The sequence below is a fragment of the Arachis duranensis genome, chromosome 6 (genome assembly GCF_000817695.3).
Source record: "Arachis duranensis cultivar V14167 chromosome 6, aradu.V14167.gnm2.J7QH, whole genome shotgun sequence".
In the NCBI taxonomy this organism is placed as follows: domain Eukaryota; kingdom Viridiplantae; phylum Streptophyta; class Magnoliopsida; order Fabales; family Fabaceae; genus Arachis; species Arachis duranensis.
The window spans coordinates 95,617,259-95,635,554 of record NC_029777.3 but is presented as its reverse complement, the minus strand read 5'-3'; the positions used below and the strand labels follow the sequence as shown (position 1 = coordinate 95,635,554).

General features: G+C 36.7%; 1 protein-coding gene and 1 long non-coding RNA gene across 2 annotated transcripts in view; both read right to left on the bottom strand.

The window, feature by feature from the left end:
- Positions 1-1,279: 1,279 nt before the first annotated feature.
- LOC110272790 (uncharacterized) lies at positions 1,280-3,005 on the bottom strand. The gene is made up of 4 exons (XR_002364217.2): positions 2,954-3,005; positions 2,305-2,403; positions 1,932-1,993; positions 1,280-1,381 (listed from the first exon to the last, which is right to left on the bottom strand). It is a non-coding gene; the product is annotated as an uncharacterized LOC110272790 (long non-coding RNA).
- Positions 3,006-8,082: 5,077 nt separating this feature from the next.
- LOC107494727 (monooxygenase 2-like) overlaps positions 8,083-18,296 on the bottom strand; it is a 16,183-nt gene continuing 5,969 nt past the window's right edge. The window contains exons 2-3 of the mRNA XM_016115763.3: positions 12,017-12,192; positions 8,083-8,322 (exon numbers count right to left, since the gene is read on the bottom strand). Coding sequence (XP_015971249.1) covers positions 8,083-8,322; positions 12,017-12,192 — 416 coding nt within the window. The remainder of the gene's footprint in view (positions 8,323-12,016; positions 12,193-18,296) is intronic.

Sequence of the window (18,296 nt, the reverse complement as noted above, 5' to 3'; positions counted from 1 at the left end):
ACCAAAAGAGAAAAGAATGATATTACCCGAAATTTCGCAGTAGACGATCCCTACTGACGACGACTCCTACCAACAGAGACCTTGCACTGATACCAAACTGACGTTGGGACGTCGCTTGGGTCACCAATTTTAGCGAGGTTAACAACCCCGCTATGGTGAAAGTAGCTAAGAACCCACCTTGGTTGGCTAAGCCAAGGATGCACCTCTTACTCTCAAAGAGCCTAGAGGAAAATAAGCACACAGCTTATTTCATATATAACTCAATCAACTTAACTTCATAAGCAAAAGGGGTACATATACATATTTATACTAGTAGGGGAGGAGTAACCTTCATGACTCGGGCATATGAGACTAACTCATAACACAATATAATAATATATGTTAAACTAGACTTCTTTAATTAACAATACAAATGTAAAGATATATGCTCCTGCATCACCTATTCGAAAACACAGACAACGCTTCAAGGTAGAGTCTAATAAAAAGCATTGCCTATTCTTTTTTATAAAGCAACCTTTGTAAGTGATACATATTCAACCTACTATGGCTTCACTTTAGAAGCATTGTCTCTTCTACTATTATTATGGCATCAATTTAGAGATGTTTCCTTTTCTATTATTATTGTACAAAACATTTTAAAAATATTATTTTTTTCTTGTAGTAGTACTATAGTTATATTTTGGCATTTTTCTCGTAATTAAGCATTCAATTATAATTTGGGTTCAATAAGATTAAAGACGTGAAAAAAGAGACAAAACCAATAAGTATTATCATGTTAAAGTTTCAAATATATTATATATAATTATATAAAGATTTCTAATTGACATATCAAAATATGGTAAGCTAATTTAATAAGAAGTTGCTAAACAAAATACATATTCTGACTTAAAAAGAGCTAAATACAAAACTAACGACTAAACAATACAAGAAGGGCATAATTAATTATTCCATTTTTCTCACACCTTCATTTTTGGTTTGCTTCTATTTTTTCATTTTTGGTGTCTTGTGTCTTGAACAATGAGTATTGATATAGACCTCCCCAACCATGTTCCTCTTTACTTGGCTCTGTCTTTAACAAATTTAATTCAATAAAGATTAATCCCAAACCTAAAAAGTAAGATGCAAAACTACCTTCGGTTAGACATAAGATTGGCATTTATCAAGTTTGAGATTTCTCAAACATCGAGCGTAGTGATGAATCTTGATCACGAAACCAAAAGAACCAATATAACAAAAGATGAATTTTAATAAGTTTGTGTGAATACTCTTTACTTTGTTGTGAAAATTCAAGCACTTGAGTCGTTGATTTTTTTAACTTCACTCCTAGCTTTTCTTCTACCACCGTTCTACTCATGCCACTGCTAGTTCGGCGTGGAAAGCACTGTAAACTTAAACTTAAAACCTTTGATTTAGAATTTGAGAACTATAATTAACATCAAGGATTAGCACTGTGGCACTGAGAAAAAGGTTTTCACCTGCACCTAAGACTAATTAAAACATTTTGTAATTTGTGATATCAGAAAATAGGTATTAGATTAATTCACAAAATTCAACTTGAAGGACTAAACTTTAAACCATTATTTCTTAAAAATATATGAGGGAAATAAATGAATGGAGGTTGCAATTCTAGTGAGTAAATTGATGCTTTACCTAAGTGTTAGATCAGTTAAGTTGTACATAAAAGCTTATAATATGAACACCCTATATTGGACCATTATTTCAATTTTCCAAATCCTAACTCATACCAAATTTAAATACAGTGATCATAATTTCATTTAAGGAGAGAAATAATAGTTAAATCTGCAAATAATATACTCAACAAAGATAAGAAACTTTCATAAATCATGAGTGAGTTATGTAAAAGACAAGTATGAATATGACTATCATATCTAAATATTTTTGTTAAGAGAAATTAAAAAATAGAAAACAACCTGATATCATCAAGAGTCCGCTTGTCCCCTTTATCCTCGTAATTGACTCTATTGGGTATGCCCTGCACATTTAAAAATGACATTTCAAAGTAAACCACACAGTGACACTCAAAGTTGTTAAGAGCATTGCTCTTAGTATTCTCTAGTTTAATTGTGTATCACAAGAAGAACTATTACTGGAGTTGAATCCTACATCTACTTCTTGGATCCTATGATTCATTAGATAATTTTTCTCAAAAATCTCAAAAACCAATTTTATTTTCTATAGATAACTCATACACCAAATAACAATTAGAAACATGCAAACAACAAATTGAAGGACATAGCAAAATGCATATGGCATTAGCAAAAGTGCAATAGAGACTAAAGAAACCTGTTCAAAGACTTTATAGCCAAGTCTAACTCTAACATCTTGGTCCTTCTGAAAATTAAATATACTCCATGAAAAATCAATAGCTCTCTTAAACTACCTCTGCAAAAACAAAAGCACTAGCTTCCATTAGATCATATGAAGCACTAAGTCAAGAATTTGATTAATATAAGAAAAACTACAGAATAAAAAAATATAAGAGGTCATAATATTTCTTAAGACATTGAGTTCTTTTGATTTGAGATATTTTTACAAAATGAGTTCCTAATTTGAAACTTCAACAATTTCCTGCCGTGTTTAAGAATTTTCTAGGTCTGCAACTCTTTTCCATTTGTGTTTCAACTTTAGCATTGAATTTCACTACTAAGATGAATCCAATGTTAAATTCCCCAAATTGAGATTCCACCAACAATAATTGAATAACAAGCCTAAAATTTACATCATTTCATGAAGCCTTTTGCTGGTTGGCTATTTATTTTTACCACAAGAATATATCATAACAATAAACCACTGTAGTGATTTTAGAGGACCAAAAATAATTAAGCAGTAATTTCTCATCAAAACCACAAATAAAATATTAGCATCAAATATTTAATTTTAGCATTATAAATAACAACCATTGTTATTTAAGATAATAAGGGAAGCTACTCACAGCCTAAAATCGATATTCCTTCTCTCTTTCAATAAATGCTGGTTTCTGAGCCCCTTGGAGAAAAAAAGAAAATTCATTAGTGAAATTCCTATTACAAGGCAATACAAGTTGACCTTAAAAAGTATTCCTAACTAATAATTCAGAACAGAGAAGTTCAAAGCTAGCACCTTTGGCCTTTTTTTTAATCTACAAAACGTTGACAATAATTGTTTGGCTTTTATAAGGTTCCACGAAAAGTGCCACAACATCCTACAATCGTCAAACTCAATCATCACACCAGACCACACCACAAAGCTCATTTTAATCAAATTAAACAATAAATAAATTAAATTGAGTAAACATCATATCACTTTGATAACATCAATACTTTTCGCCAATTATACCACTATGCAGAAGTTTTGCTAAATTTCAATTTAAGTATTACCAGAATAACTGCAAGTAACAAGGACTTCAGTTTTTAGCTGAATTTTTATAGATTTGTGATACTGTAAAGACTAATGAAGTTAATCCTGAGGTTTATAAGCTTATGCTCTTTCCCCTTTCCCTTTGCTATAAGGGATAGAGCTAAGACATGGTTGGATGCCCAACCTAGAGAGAGTCTTGACTCTTGGAAAAAGCTGGTTAATGCTTTTCTTGCTAAATTCTTTCCTCCTCAAAGAATGAGCAAGATTAGAGTGGAAATTCAAACCTTTAGACAAAGAGAAGGTGAATCCCTCTATGAAGTTTGGAAAATATACAAGCAACTGGTCAGGAGATGTCCTCCTGACATGCTTTCAGAATGGTCCATCATAGGCGTGTTCTATGATGGCTTGTCTGAGATATCCAAGATTTCATTGGATAGCTCTGTAGATGGACCCCTCCATTTGAAGAAAACCCTTGCAGAAGCAAGAGAGCTCATTGAGATGGTTGCAAACAACCAATTCATGTACACCTCTAAGAGGAATCTTGTGAACCATGGAATCACTCAGAAGAAAAAAGTTCATAAAGTTGAGACTCTGAATGCCATCCTATCTCAGAATAAGATCTTGACTCAGCAAGTCAATATGATCTCCTAGCATCTGACTGGAATGCAAACTGTAGCTGGCAGTAATCAGAAAGCTTCTTTTGAAACAGAAGCTTATGATCCTGATAAACCCACTATGGAGGAGGTGAATTACATGGGAGAACTCTATAGAAACACTTACAACCCTTCATGGAGGAATCATCCTAACCTTTCATGGAAGGATCAACAGAAACCTCAGCAAGGTTTCAGTAACAATCAAGGTGAAAGGAACCAGAACAGGTTCAATAATAGACCACTATTCCCATCTTCTCAAGGGAACATGGAAACTACTAAGTAGAGCCTCTTTGACTTAGTCACTCTTGTTTCCAACCTCTCTAAGACAACCCATAGTTTCATCCAGCCTCTCTAAGACCACTCATAGTTTCATCAATGAAACAAGGTCCTCCATTAGAAATTGGAGGTGCAAGTTGATCAACTGAACAAGAGGATCCCTGAGACTCCTCCAGACATTCTTTCTAGTAACACCGAGGTGAATCCAAGAGAAGAGTGCAAGGCCATAACCATAGAGGTAGATGTCGAATCAGAGGAGAATGGGAAGGCGTTGAACGCCAGTGAAGAAGCCTTCACTGGGTGTTCAGTGCCCATCATGGCAACAGAGCTGGTGTTGAACGCCAACCAGGGAGCACTGGTTGGGCGTTCAACGCCCAAACACCCAGGCTTTATGGTGCTGAATGCCAGTGAAGAACCCTTCACTAGGCGTTCCACGCCAAACCAGGCAGCCAATCTGGCATTGAACACCAGCAAGGACATCCCTGCTGGGTGTTCAATGCCCAGAATGCTAGAGGGACTGGCGTTTAACGCCAGCCAGGGTGGACAGCAAGAGAGTTCAACTCCCAATAAGCTAACAGAGCTGGCGTTGAATTCCAGTCAAAGCACACCCTTTGAGTGCTTAGACCCCACTCAAGAACCCTCTATTTCAGAACCAAAGAGAACCATAAAGACCATTAAGGTTCCTTTGAATACACTTCTGCAATGCATGAGTTCTGATGACTATTCATCCTCGGAGGAGGACGAAGACACTAGGGAAGAGCAAGTTCCTCATTTCCTAGGAGCTCTAATGAAGTTGAATACCAAGATATTTGGTATAAAGCCTCTGGAGGAAAAACCTCCACTGCTCACCAAAGAACTCCATGCTTTGGTTCAGCAAGAGCTACCTCAGATGCTTCCAAACCCTGGATACTTTCTGATTCCTTATACCATAGGCACAATGACCTTTGATAAGGCTCTGTGTGACCTAGGGTCAAGCATCAACCTCATACCACTCTCTGTAATGAAGAAGCTGGGAATCCTTGAGGTACAAGCTGCACACATCTCATTAGAGATGGCCGACAAGACCATGAAAAAGCCATATGGCTTAGTAGAGGATGTTTTGGTGAAATTTGAAAACCACTACATCCCTGCAAACTTCATTGTCTTGGACATTGGAGAGGATGAGGATGACTCTGTCATCCTTAGAAGACCTTTCCTAGCCACAGCCAATGCCATCATTGATGTGGCTAAGGGAGAAATGACCCTACAATTAGGGGAGGACCACATCTTATTCAAGATGCCTCATCCCAATTCTCCCTCTAAAAGAGAGATAAATGTACAACACCTAGTGTGCCAATCCTCTCTTTTTGTGTGGAGCATTACAGAGCCCCCAAACTATTCAGAAGCAAAAAGCTACTAAGTCTCGTTCATCTAATTATAACTGAGCTTCATTTGAAACTCTGAAATTTATTGTATCTTAAGTTTCTCTTTGTCCTACTATGTTTTTAGTTGCTTGGAGATAAGCAATGGTTTAAGTTTGGTGTTGTGATGAGCGGATATTTTATACGCTTTTTGACATCATTTTCATATAGTTTTTAGTGTGTTTTATTTAGTTTTAATTATATTTTTATCGGTTTTAGTGTTAAAATCACATTTTTGGATTCTACTATGAGTTTTTGTGTTTTTGTACAATTTTAGGTAATTTCTGGCTGAAATAAGAGCTTTTCTAGAGCTACAGAAGTCAAAATAGAGCGTTCTCAATGGCTATGGAAAGCTAACTTCTATAGTTTTCCAAAAATGTATAATAGTTTATACTTTTCTTTGGATTAAAAGGCTCAAAACTGGCGTCCAACGCCAGCTTCCTACTCCCTTTCAAGCGTCCAGCACCCAAAGAACAGAGCCCAACGTCCAAAGGCCCAGAGAAGACCCTCTAGCCAGCGTTTCATGCTCTAGGAGCCTCATAGCATGTGGATATCATTAAAGCTCAGCCCAAACACTCACAAAGTGGGCCCCATAAGTGGATTTTAGCACTAAATAGACTGTTTTACCCTTACTAGTCATTTGTTTAGTATTTAAGGGATTAGATTTATGTTACTCGGACCTTCTTTGACACTTTACATGTTTTTCGTTGTATTTTACTTTCAGTATGAAACCTCCTAGGTTGAGGGGAGGAGCCTTGTTGAGCCCTATGAATTAATAAAAGTGTTACTATTTCTTCTTCGATCCGTGTTTGATTTATTTCTAAGATGTATATTCGATCTTCATCGTGGTGGATAGGATGATCTAAAAAATTAGCTCTATTCATCACATTAAGACGAACGTTCCTTACAAACACTCGCGTCTACTTGGGTTTGTGTGAATACGTGACTAGAAAGCACAAGCCAATAGCTATGTTTATACATCTCTTAGACGGTTAATCCACGACTTCGCTGGGGACTTTTTGAGACAACAGTTCAGCCAATTTTCAGGGAGATTAGGGTCTCCGTAGTATAGGCTAAAATCCAAAGAAGTAGTGTTCTCTGATCCGGAAGATTCGACCTTGTCTGTGGCACTTTGAGTAGGATCGCCAGGAGAATGACTTGCTAAGAGCTTCACCCTTCGTCAGATTGGATGACCACGACTAATGGCATTCAATCTGTAGCAGAGGAGATTAATGACCATGGCCCATAGCGTTGATCACATACAGCCTGCCATAGAAAAAGATCATTCACAAGCAAATAAGACAGTAATACCAGAGTTAATTCAGAAAGGCAAGCAACTCCAATCCTTAACTCTATTCCTTTCACTGATTTAATCCAATTGGTTTTATCCCTTTTATGTCAACTCTATTCCTATTATTTAACCCATAATTCTAATACAATTCCGTATCCAACAACCAAGTCTTCTAATCTACCCGACTAAGACCTGCATGATAATCATAGCTTGCTTTAAACCAGAATCCTCGTGGGATCGACCCTGACTTGCTCAGGTATTACATGGACGACCCAGTGTACTTGCTGGTACAATAGTATGAAAGTATGGGGATTCGTGCTACCACAATGCCATGAGTGAAGAAGAAACTAATTACAACTGTTAAGACACAATGGAAAGAGGAGTGTGTGAGAGAGAGAGATAGAAAGAGAGAAAGAGAGAGAGTTGCAAAGCACTGGAGACAAAAACCGAAGCCGCATATGAAGATATAATCATTCGGTGAGACTACGCTTCTAATCGGACTTGCTATTGAGCTCTTTCACGGGCTGGCATAGGAGATTCAACAACGGAGTCATCAATTGAAAGAACATGCACCATAAAACGCGAGTAGAGGAATGCAAAGTGAGAAGGAATGATTCAGTGCGAGTAGAGAAGGAACCACGAGTAGCATCGATTTAGGGAAATTCAAAAGATGATGATAGATTAAGGAACCACGAGTAGAATGATTTACCATAGATATTTTCTATAATACTTAGAAAAATATTACAATAGATATTTTTTGTAACACTTAAAAAATGTTACAATAGATATTTTATGTAACACTTAAAAAATGTCATAATAAGTCTTTCTAATAACACTTTAAAAAATGTTACAATAGATATTCTATAGTAATACTCTAATAAATGTTACAAAAGATTTTCTTTGCTAACAATAAAAAAATATTGAATTAAAATCTTTTTCTTCAATTACGTATTCTACACCTACTTTACAAATTAAACCCAAGATATTTAAACGTTAAAATTGGTCCGATAGGTCAATTTTCCTATTTTTTCAATATGCTTACATGATTAAATATAAAATTATGTATAATATGTCTATATGGATAATCTAATTATGTATGGAGCTATCATTTAGGACCTGGAGATGAACTGTTGAAGCAAATGAACCAGTAAACTTTTCTTAGAGAAACAGGAACATATCCTGAATGCACCCCTCTATCATAGATATAATTGACTCTTGGTCCATAAGGCTGTCCTTCTGAATAAGAAACAAGTCCACGGAAAGCACAATGACCAACGTAATTTTCCTTAGAAAATCCCATCCACTTTGCTATTGGTGATCGAATCGCATTATAACTTATCAAAATCTAATTATTCATGAGATTAACCTGTCAGAGGGAATCATAATTCGCCATCATATTTCAATCACATAACTAATTACGAGATAAGCCTCAATGTAGTCCCTAAAGTTGCACTCGAGCCTCATAGTAGTCCGTGAACTTAAAAGTTCCTTAAAGTCATCCCCAAACTTACACTCCGGGACTCAAAGTTGTCCTTCCGACAATTTCTAGACACCTGGCAAAACCGAAAAGCTGAGCTAGCAGCTTTCGTGACACATAGGCCTTACTGAAACGACGCCGTTTTGGCTGTGGCGCCAAAATGAGATGAAACGACGTCGTTTCATGCTGAAAGCCTCCTTTCTCCTTCCTCCTTCCTTCCTCCTCTCAAAACACAAAACAAACACAACAGAGAGTGAGGGTTCTTCTTCTTTCAGACAGTCACCAATGGCGCATGTGCGATTGCATTAACCGCACCGATTTCAGTCGAAAACTGAGGCCCTGGAGCATCGCTGTTGTCATTTCCTTCATACACAGAGTTGGGAAGGCTAGTTTCTCTGACATAGGTAAGCCGAAAATGAAAAAAAATATGTGCTTTCTCTATGTTTTGATGTTGTTGTTAATTTAACATTCACTAAAGTTTAGGTCGTTTCTTTCGAATGTAATCTGTGGCTATGAACGCCTCTATTTTGGGCTCTATGCTAGGGTTTGATCAGTTACTAGGTTTGTTACGGTGAGAAAAAAAAAGAGAAAAAATTCAAATAAAAAATGATACCTGGTGTTATTTCTCAATCTTCTGCAGTGCAGCTCATTGAAACTTTCATCAATTTTCCTTTTTCTCATTTTTATTCTGATTGTTGTTGATTTGTGCTGGTTTTGTTTCTTAATTGTAAAAGTTTACCTGATTCTTTAATCAAATTGATGGTCGTACTTGTTGCTATGTTTTGAAGATTTGTTTAATGGAAAAAATTATTGGTGAGAAACTGTCTGAATTTTACTAATGTTCTCATGCCTTTACTTCGAAAGAGCAATTTGATGGGTTGTCCAGATCAAGCCATTTGTGTATTATTAAGTTCTGTTTAAATCATACAAACTGTTAAATCGGATCCTTAAAGGTCACCAGATGGATGAAATCTTTAGCTTGTATTTACTTACAATGGATATCATTTTTGTTTCTTACTTATCCTCACATTTTTCGTCATCCGCATTGCATTCAAGACATTTTTTAAGTTAGGATTAGCTAGTGATCTCCAATGTGATGTTGATGTATAAGAGTCCTTGATGAACAAGAAAAACAAAGTCATGTTACCTTTTGTGTGTTAATATGTAAACTATCCCTGTGGCATATTTGGGATTGTTTTTCTGGTTCTGTTGAGTGTAGATGTTTATTTATCTAAGGTGGTGCAAAGAAGGTATAAATTTGCTGTGACCATTTCCCAGCGAGACCAGAGTTGATCTGAAACTGAGTAACTATCATAGGACAGTTACTGTTGAATAGTGCACAAATGTGGATTAACTGTGTGTAAGTGAATATCTAAGGTGATGCGTTGATTGATTTGGAGCAACAAGGCTCTATTTGACGGATTTCTGTCTCTAATAGACCCTTGTTTGCTAAACTGGTTTTGAATTACCTCTATGACTTCCTTGTCAACTTTTGGTCAAAATTTTCCTTCAAAGTTTGTTTTCAACTCTTTGTACCTCAACCATTGAAGTGAATGTTTTTAAATTTTTCAAATGGCCAAAGCTTGTAAATTTGCTTATTTGAGGTTTTCTTTTGACTATATTTGGAATATTGGTGCATCTTCACTTTTGTAACCATTCAATTACACTATTGCATCTTAAATGATTCTTGGTTACATTAAGTTTTAATCTCGCTCTTTTTAGACCAATTTTGCAATTTGAGTGATCAAAAGCATTGATGGATGATTATACCTCGTTTGGCACCTTTTTTGTCATCAATGTTTTGCGTATATGCTTGAATGACATGTAATGCTTGGTTGAGTTATTATGTGCATTACACATATTCAATCTGGTCATTTTAAGCATAGCGTATTGCTTGTGAATGTGAAACTAAGCTTGTTTGTGTGATACTCTTTTTTAAACTTCTCAAGGTTTATGATCTTGATTGTTATGCACCTAACCTTTGATTTTTTCTTCTTTAATTAACAATTTTTCTTGTTTAACTAACTATTTTGTTTTCTTTAGTGCATAATGCCGTCATCCTTTACTTTCCTTTTGATTAAACAAGCAAGCTTAGTTGCTTTAACTTGATTCCGATTAATTGAAATTTCTGCTTGATTTTTGCTTTATGACATTTTTTTCAACTTCCAATCAATTCTTATTCTCATTTCACATGCACTTAATTGTTATCCTTTGTTTTCTATTTCTTGCTTGCTTGTCATATTGTTTTTACCTTGTATGTCTTAGATTAAATTTCATATCTTCGTTACCTGTAATTTTTCAGGATGACTGAGAGGAAAGGAAAGGGCAAAGCTACGGCTATCTCAAGCAAGAGGAAGTGAACACCATAGACCGCTGAAACAGCGGATGAGCTACTAACAGAAAGTGAGAGGGATAAGGTCAATCAGAATACACCCTCTTCTGACCTGATTAAGTTCGTCAACCAACAGATGAGCTAAGGTGATGCGTTGTATTTTCATACTTCTAGTGCTTCTGATGCTCTTTGTTTTGGTCATCATACGATTATACTGTTCTCCCTTTGAGCTATTGTTTGTTCTAAAGCAGAGGATTTCATTTATGTAGCTGATATTCACTTCCACAGACATTCATCAGTTTCTAATACCAGTTATAAGCAACTGAGTACATTAGTATTGGGTCTTGTTGGACGGCTCTGACTAGGTATGATTACATATAGTTGTAAATGGCACTTCTTCATTCTGGAAATGAAGATATGTAGGCAGATAGCTATTGAAGATACAAAAGCTAACTTTGCTCCGTTGAAAGGCTTTACATTCTATATTCTGTGAAAATCATGGTTTCCTCAAGATCTATGTTTGATACAATGCCATATACTAACATCATTAGGCACCCTTTTAAGAGTTACAGTGGAAAAATAAATAAATTGCTCGAGTGGTTTTCAGCTTTGTTCATCGAAGTTCCTCTGCTACATAATAACATAATTTTTGTATCGTGGCACTATTTCTATCCAATATACACTGCCTAGTTTCATAACAATTGGGTAAATCCTACGCCACAATTGTGTGATATCTATGTACTTATGCCATAGCTCGTGCTTGTCATAACCGTCGGGTTTTAAAGATGGATAAGACAAGAACACAAAACCGAGGAGAAGAGAACAGAGTGAGCACTGTGGCCTTCAAATTTGGGAATTAGGGTTTTAACTTCAACTAAGGGACCAAATTGATGCGGGAGAGTTTACTCTGCCACATCAGCTAACCGTTGTAAGGCTCACGTGTCACGAAGGCTGCCAGCTCAGCTTTTCGGTTGCGCCAGGTGTCCAGAAATTGTCGGAAGGACAACTTTGAGTCCCGGAGTGCAAGTTCGGGGATGAATTTGAGGAACTTTTAAGTTCATGGACTACTATGAGGCTCGAGTGCAGCTTCAGGGACTACATTGAGGCTTATCTCAACTAATTACTCATTTTGTTGTTACTGCTACTTTTTGTAACATTCTTGGATCAATATATATGGATAGCTAAGACGAATTGAGCTGAGCTAATTAAATCAGAATATGCACTACTAACCTTTGCAAGAAGCTTAGACCCATATGCAAGTTCCAACAATGTTTTCCTATCTGGATTTGATTTAATTATTGCTAGCTTTGAAGAAAACTGAATCACATCCTGGGAGATCTGACCAGCTAAAGTTTCCAAAAGTACTCGCCTTTCCATAGCTCGTACCTCTTCGCTGCAGCATACCCCTTCTTTAACCATTTGATAAATAGAGAAACTTATAGTATAAACTAAGCCACCAAAAGGTAAATTAAGAAAGCTTGAGATTTTTGAATCCATCCTGGGTACCTTTGATTGTAAAACACGAGAAATCAGTAAATAATTAGTCAATAAATTAATTATTAATTTAAGAAATTAGAAAATAAAATTTTATAGTTTAATGAGGTAGAGTGATGAGCGGATATTTTATACGCTTTTTTGGGGTAATTTCATATAGTTTTTAGTATGTTTTAGTTAGTTTTTAGTATATTTTTATTAGTTTTTAGGAAAAATTCATATTTCTGGACTTTACTATGAGTTTGTGTATTTTTCTGTGATTTCAGGTACTTTCTGGCTGAAATTGAGAGAGCTGAGCAAAAATCTGATTCAAGTTGAAAAAGGACTGCTGATGCTGTTGGATTCTGACCTCCCTACACTCAGAATAGATTTTTTGGAGCTATAGGAGTTCAATTGGCGCGTTCTTAATTGGGTTGGAAAGTAAACATCCAGGGCTTTCCAACAATATATAATACTCTATACTTTGCGTGAAGATAAATGACGTAAACTGGCATTTAACACCAGTTCCATGTTGCATTCTGGCGTTGAACGCTAGAAACAGGTTGGGAGTTGGAGTTGAACGCCAGAAACAGGCTACAACCTGATGTTTAACTCTAGAAACAGCCCAGGCACGAGAAAAGCTTAAGTCTCAGCCCCAGCACACACCAAGTGGGCCCCAGAAATAGATTTCTGCATTATCTATCTTAGTTTACTCATTTTCTGTAAACCTAGGTTACTAGTTTAGTATTTAAACAACTTTTAGAGACTTATTTTGTATCTCATGAAATTTTAGAACTAAACTTTGTACTTTTTGATGGCATGAGTCTATAAACTCCATTGTTGGGGGTGAGGAGCTCTGCAGCGTCTCGATGAATTAATGCAATTATTTCTGTTTTCCCTTCAAACACGCTTGTTTATATCTAAGATACTGATTCGTAATTAACCATGATGAATGTGATGATCCGTGACACTCATCACCATTCTCAACCTATGAACATGTGCCTGACAACCACCTCTGTTCTACATTAGATTGAATGAGTATCTCTTAGATTCCTTAATCAGAATCTTCGTGGTATAAGCTAGAATCCATTGGCAGCATCCTTGAAAATCCGGAAGGTATAAACCTTGTCTGTGGTATTCCGAGTAGGATTCAGGGATTGGATGACTGTGACGAGCTTTAAACTCGCGAGTGTTGGGCGTAGTGACAGACGCAAAAGGATCAATGGATCCTATTCCGATATGATCGAGAACTGACAGATGATTAACCGTGCTGTGACAGAGCATTTGGACCATTTTCACTGAGAGGATGGGAAGTAGCCATTGACAACGGTGATGCCCTACATACAGCTTGCCATGGAAGGAGCGTGGGATTTGACCCTTACTCACGTAAGGTATTACTTGGACGACCCAGTGCACTTGCTGGTTAGTTGTGCGGAATTACATAGAGTGAGTGTAATTTTTTTGCACCAAGTTTTTGGCGCCGTTGCCGGGGATCGTTCGAGTTTGAACAACTGACGGTTTATCTTGTTACTTAGATTAGGAAAAATTTGTCTCTTTTTATTGTTTAGAGTCACTAGGATTGCATCTTCTATTATTCCTTTTTAAAAAAAATTTCAAAAATATTATTTTTCTTTATTAGTTTTAATTTTTCTTGGAGTCTTTTGTGTGAGTTTAGTGTCATGATTTAAGTTTGGTGTCAATTGCATGCTTTTCTTTGTCTTTCAATTTTCGAATTGCATGTTCTTTGTTCTTTGTTCTTCCTTGATCTTCAAATTGTTCTTGTCAATTTTTCTTGTTTGATCTTTGGTTTGTCTTGTTTTGTTTCTTTTCTTATTTTTCTTGTGCATTTTTCAAAATATTAGTTTTAAAAAAAATATTTTTATTTATTAAAGATTCCTCTTTAAAACACGTTACATCTATAGCTCAATTGGCTAGAGCGTTGGTTTGTGTTCTTGGTAATTGGGTATCTTCTTTTTAAAACTTTTTCAAAAATAAATTTTCTTTGATTAAAACTTGTGCCAAACTTTAAGTTTGGTGTTTTCTTGTTAATTTTTCTTTAGTTTTCAAAAATTTTAAATTGGTTTTCTAAAAATTTTAAGTTTGGTGTTCTTTCTTTTGTTCTTGTTGTTCTTGTGAGTCTTCAAGGTGTTCTTGAATCTTCTTTGTGCTTTAATCTTAAGATTTTTAAGTTTGGTATGCCTTGGTGTTTTTCCTCCAAAATTTTCGAAAACAAGGAGCATTGGATTTAAAAATTTTAAGTCTTGTGTCTTTTGTGTGTTTTTCTCTTTCATAATAAAATTCAAAAATAAAAAAATTATCTTTTCTAACTATTTTTAAGCAATTATTTCGAATTTTTTTTTAAATTCAGATTTCAATTTCAAATTTTTTTTTTCAAATCTTATCCTTTTTAAAAATCACATCTTTTTCAAAAATATCCTAACCACTTTCTCTATCCCCACTTTTTCAAAAATCTTCATAAAATATTTTTTTAAATTTTTATTTTAGTTTTTATTTTATTTTATTATTTCGAAAATTATTTTTCTTATATAATAAAGTAAATCCACATCATCTCCTTTTCTCCATCATGGATCTAAGTGGAACTGAACAGTCCAGAAGGACTCTGGGGTCATATGCTAACCCCACTACTGCTTCATATGGGAGTAGTATATGTATGCCCTCCATCGGAGTCAGTAATTTTGAGTTGAATCCTCAGCTCATTATTATGGTGCAGCAAAGTTGCCAATATTTCGGTCTTCCACAGAAAGAACCTACAGAGTTTCTGACACAGTTCTTACAAATTACTGACACATTACATGATAAGGAAATAGATCAGGATGTCTACAGATTGTTACTGTTTCCATTTGCTGTAAAAGACCAAGCTAAGAGGTGGTTAAATAACCAACCTAAGGCTAGCATAGGGACATGGAAACAGCTGTCAGAAAAATTTCTGAATCAATATTTTCGTCCAAAACGGATGATACAGCTAAGGCTGAGCATCCAAGGATTTAAACAAGGAGATAATGAATCTCTTTATGAAGCTTGGGAGAGATACAGAGAGATGCTAAGAAAATGTCTTTCTGAAATATTTTCAGAGTGGGTGCAGTTAGACATATTTTATTATGGGCTTACAGAGAAAGCTCAGATTTCTCTAGACCACTCAGCTGGTGGATCTATACACATGATAAAGACAATTAAAGAAGTTCAAGAGCTCATTGATACAGTTGCCAGAAATCAGCACCTGTACCTAAGCAATGAACCTTCCATGAAAGAAGAAGCTAAAACAGTAACTGCTGAACTAAGTCCTGCAGAACAAGTTACTGAATTCAATAAGCAATTAGATTTTCTAACAAACCAGCTAGCCGAATTCAAGGAGATATTACAAGAAACAAGAATGGCTAATATGAATATGGAAGTGCAGTTGAAGCAAACAAAATAGCAGTTATCAAAACAAATAACAGAAGAGTGCCAAGCAGTTCAATTAAGAAGTGGGAGAACATTAAATACCTCACTTCAAGGCAGCAAGAAGCCAAGAAATAAACAAACTCTACCCTAAATCCCTCTGAGGACAGTAAGAGCCTAGAAAGGAACAATTATGGCGTTCAAGCACCAAAAAAGGGTGAAGGGATGGCGTTAAATGCCCAACCCATGCTCAGTTCTGGCATTCAAACGCCAGAAACAGGCAAGAAGTTGGCGTTGAACGCCCAAAGGAAGATCAGTTCTGGCGTTCAGACGCCAGAAACAGGTAAGGAGTTGGCGTCAAACGCCACTCCAACTTCCACCGCTGGCATTCAAACGCCAGTGGGAGATCAGACACATACAAGTGCTGATAGCAACCCCTCTAAAAAGGCTTTTCAACCCCCATCTGTAGGAAATAAACCTGCAGCAACTAAGGTTGAGGAATACAAAGCCAAAATGCCTTATCCTCAGAAACTCCGCCAAGCAGAACAGGATAAGCAATTTGCCCGCTTTGCAGATTATCTCAGGACTCTTGAAATAAAGATTCCGTTTGCAGAGGCACTTGAGCAAATACCCTCTTATGCTAAGTTGATGAAAGAGATCTTAAGTTATAAGAAGGAATGGAGAGAAACTGAAAAAGTTTACCTCACTGAAGAATGCAGTGCAGTCATTCTGAAAAGCTTACCAGAAAAGCTTAAAGATCCCGAAAGCTCTATGATACCATGCACATTAGAGGGCACTTGTACCAAGCAAGCTCTATGTGATCTTGGGGCAAGTATCAACCTAATACCTGCATCCACTATCATAAAGCTTGGTTTGACTGAAGAAGTCAAACCAACCCAGATATGTCTCCAACTTGATGATGGCTCCATTAAATACCCATCAGGCGTGATTGAAGACATGATTATCAAGGTTGGGCCATTTGCCTTTTCCACTGACTTTGTGGTGCTGGAAATGGAGGAGCACAAGAGAGCAACTCTCATTCTAGGAAGACCTTTCCTAACAACTGGACGAACCCTCATTGACATCCAAAAAGGGGAAGTAACCCTGAGAGTCAATGAGGATGAGTTTAAGTTGAATGTTGTCAAAGCTATGCAGCATCCAGACACCCCAAATGACTGCATGAGCATTGATATTATTGACTCTCTGGTAAAAGAGGTCAACATGACTGAGAGTCTCGAATTAGAGCTAGAGGATATCTTTAAAGATGCTCAGCCTGATCTGGAGGAACCAGAGAGAATAATAAAACCTCTGAAAATCCCTCAGGAAAAGGAGAAACCTCCCAAACTCGAGCTTAAACCACTACCACCATCCCTGAAATATGCATTTCTGGGAGAAGGTGATACCTTTCCTGTAATCAAAAGTTCTACCTTAGAGCCACAGGAAGAGGAAGCACTAATTCAAGTACTAAGGACACGCAAGACAGCTCTTGGGTGGTCCATCAGTGATCTTAAGGGCATTAGCCCAGCCAGATACATGCACAAGATCCTAGTGGAGGTGACGCTAAGCCAGTGGTTCAACCACAGAGGCGGCTGAATCCAGCCATGAAGGAGGTGGTGCAGAAGGAGGTCACTAAATTACTTGAGGCTGGGATTATTTATCCCATTTCTGATAGCCCCTGGGTAAGCCCTGTCCAAGTCGTACCTAAGAAGGGTGGTATGACAGTGGTTCATAATGAAAAAAATGAACTGGTTCCTACAAGAACAGTTACAGGATGGCGTATGTGTATTGATTACAGAAGGCTCAATATAGCTACCAGAAAGGATCATTTTCCTTTCCTATTCATAGACCAAATGCTAGAAAGACTAGCAGGTCATGAATACTACTGCTTCCTGGATGATATTTAGGTTATAATCAAATTACAGTAGATCCCCAAGATAAAGAGAAAACAACATTCACATGTCCATCCGGCGTATTTGCATACAGAAGGATGCCATTTGGCCTGTGCAATGCACCTGCAACCTTTCAAAGGTGCATGCTCTCTATTTGGAGACTTCATGGATGACTTTTCAGTATTTGGAGACTCATTCAGCTCCTGTCTTGACCATCTAGCACTTGTTCTAAAGAGGTACCAAGAGACTAACCTGGTTTTAAACTGGGAAAAATGTCACTTTATGGTGACTGAAGGAATTGTCCTTGGACACAAAATTTGGAACAAGGGAATAGAGGTGGATCAAGCTAAGGTAGAGGTAATTGAAAAATTACCACCACCTGCCAATGTTAAGGCAATCAGAAGCTTTCTGGGGCATGCATGATTCTATAGGAGGTTTATAAAAGATTGTTCAAAAATTGCCAAATCTCTGAGTAATCTGCTAGCTACTGACACGCCATTTATCTTTGATAAGGAGTGTCTGCAGGCGTTTGAGACTCTGAAAGCTAAGCTAGTCACAACACCAGTCATCTCTGCACCAGACTGGACATTACCATTTGAACTGATGTGTGATGCTAGTGACCATGCCATTGGTGCAGTGTTGGAACAAAGGCATGACAAGCTTCTGCATGTCATTTACTATGCCAGTCATGTTTTAAATGACGCAAAGAAGAACTACACAACCACAGAAAAAGAGTTACTTGCAGTGGT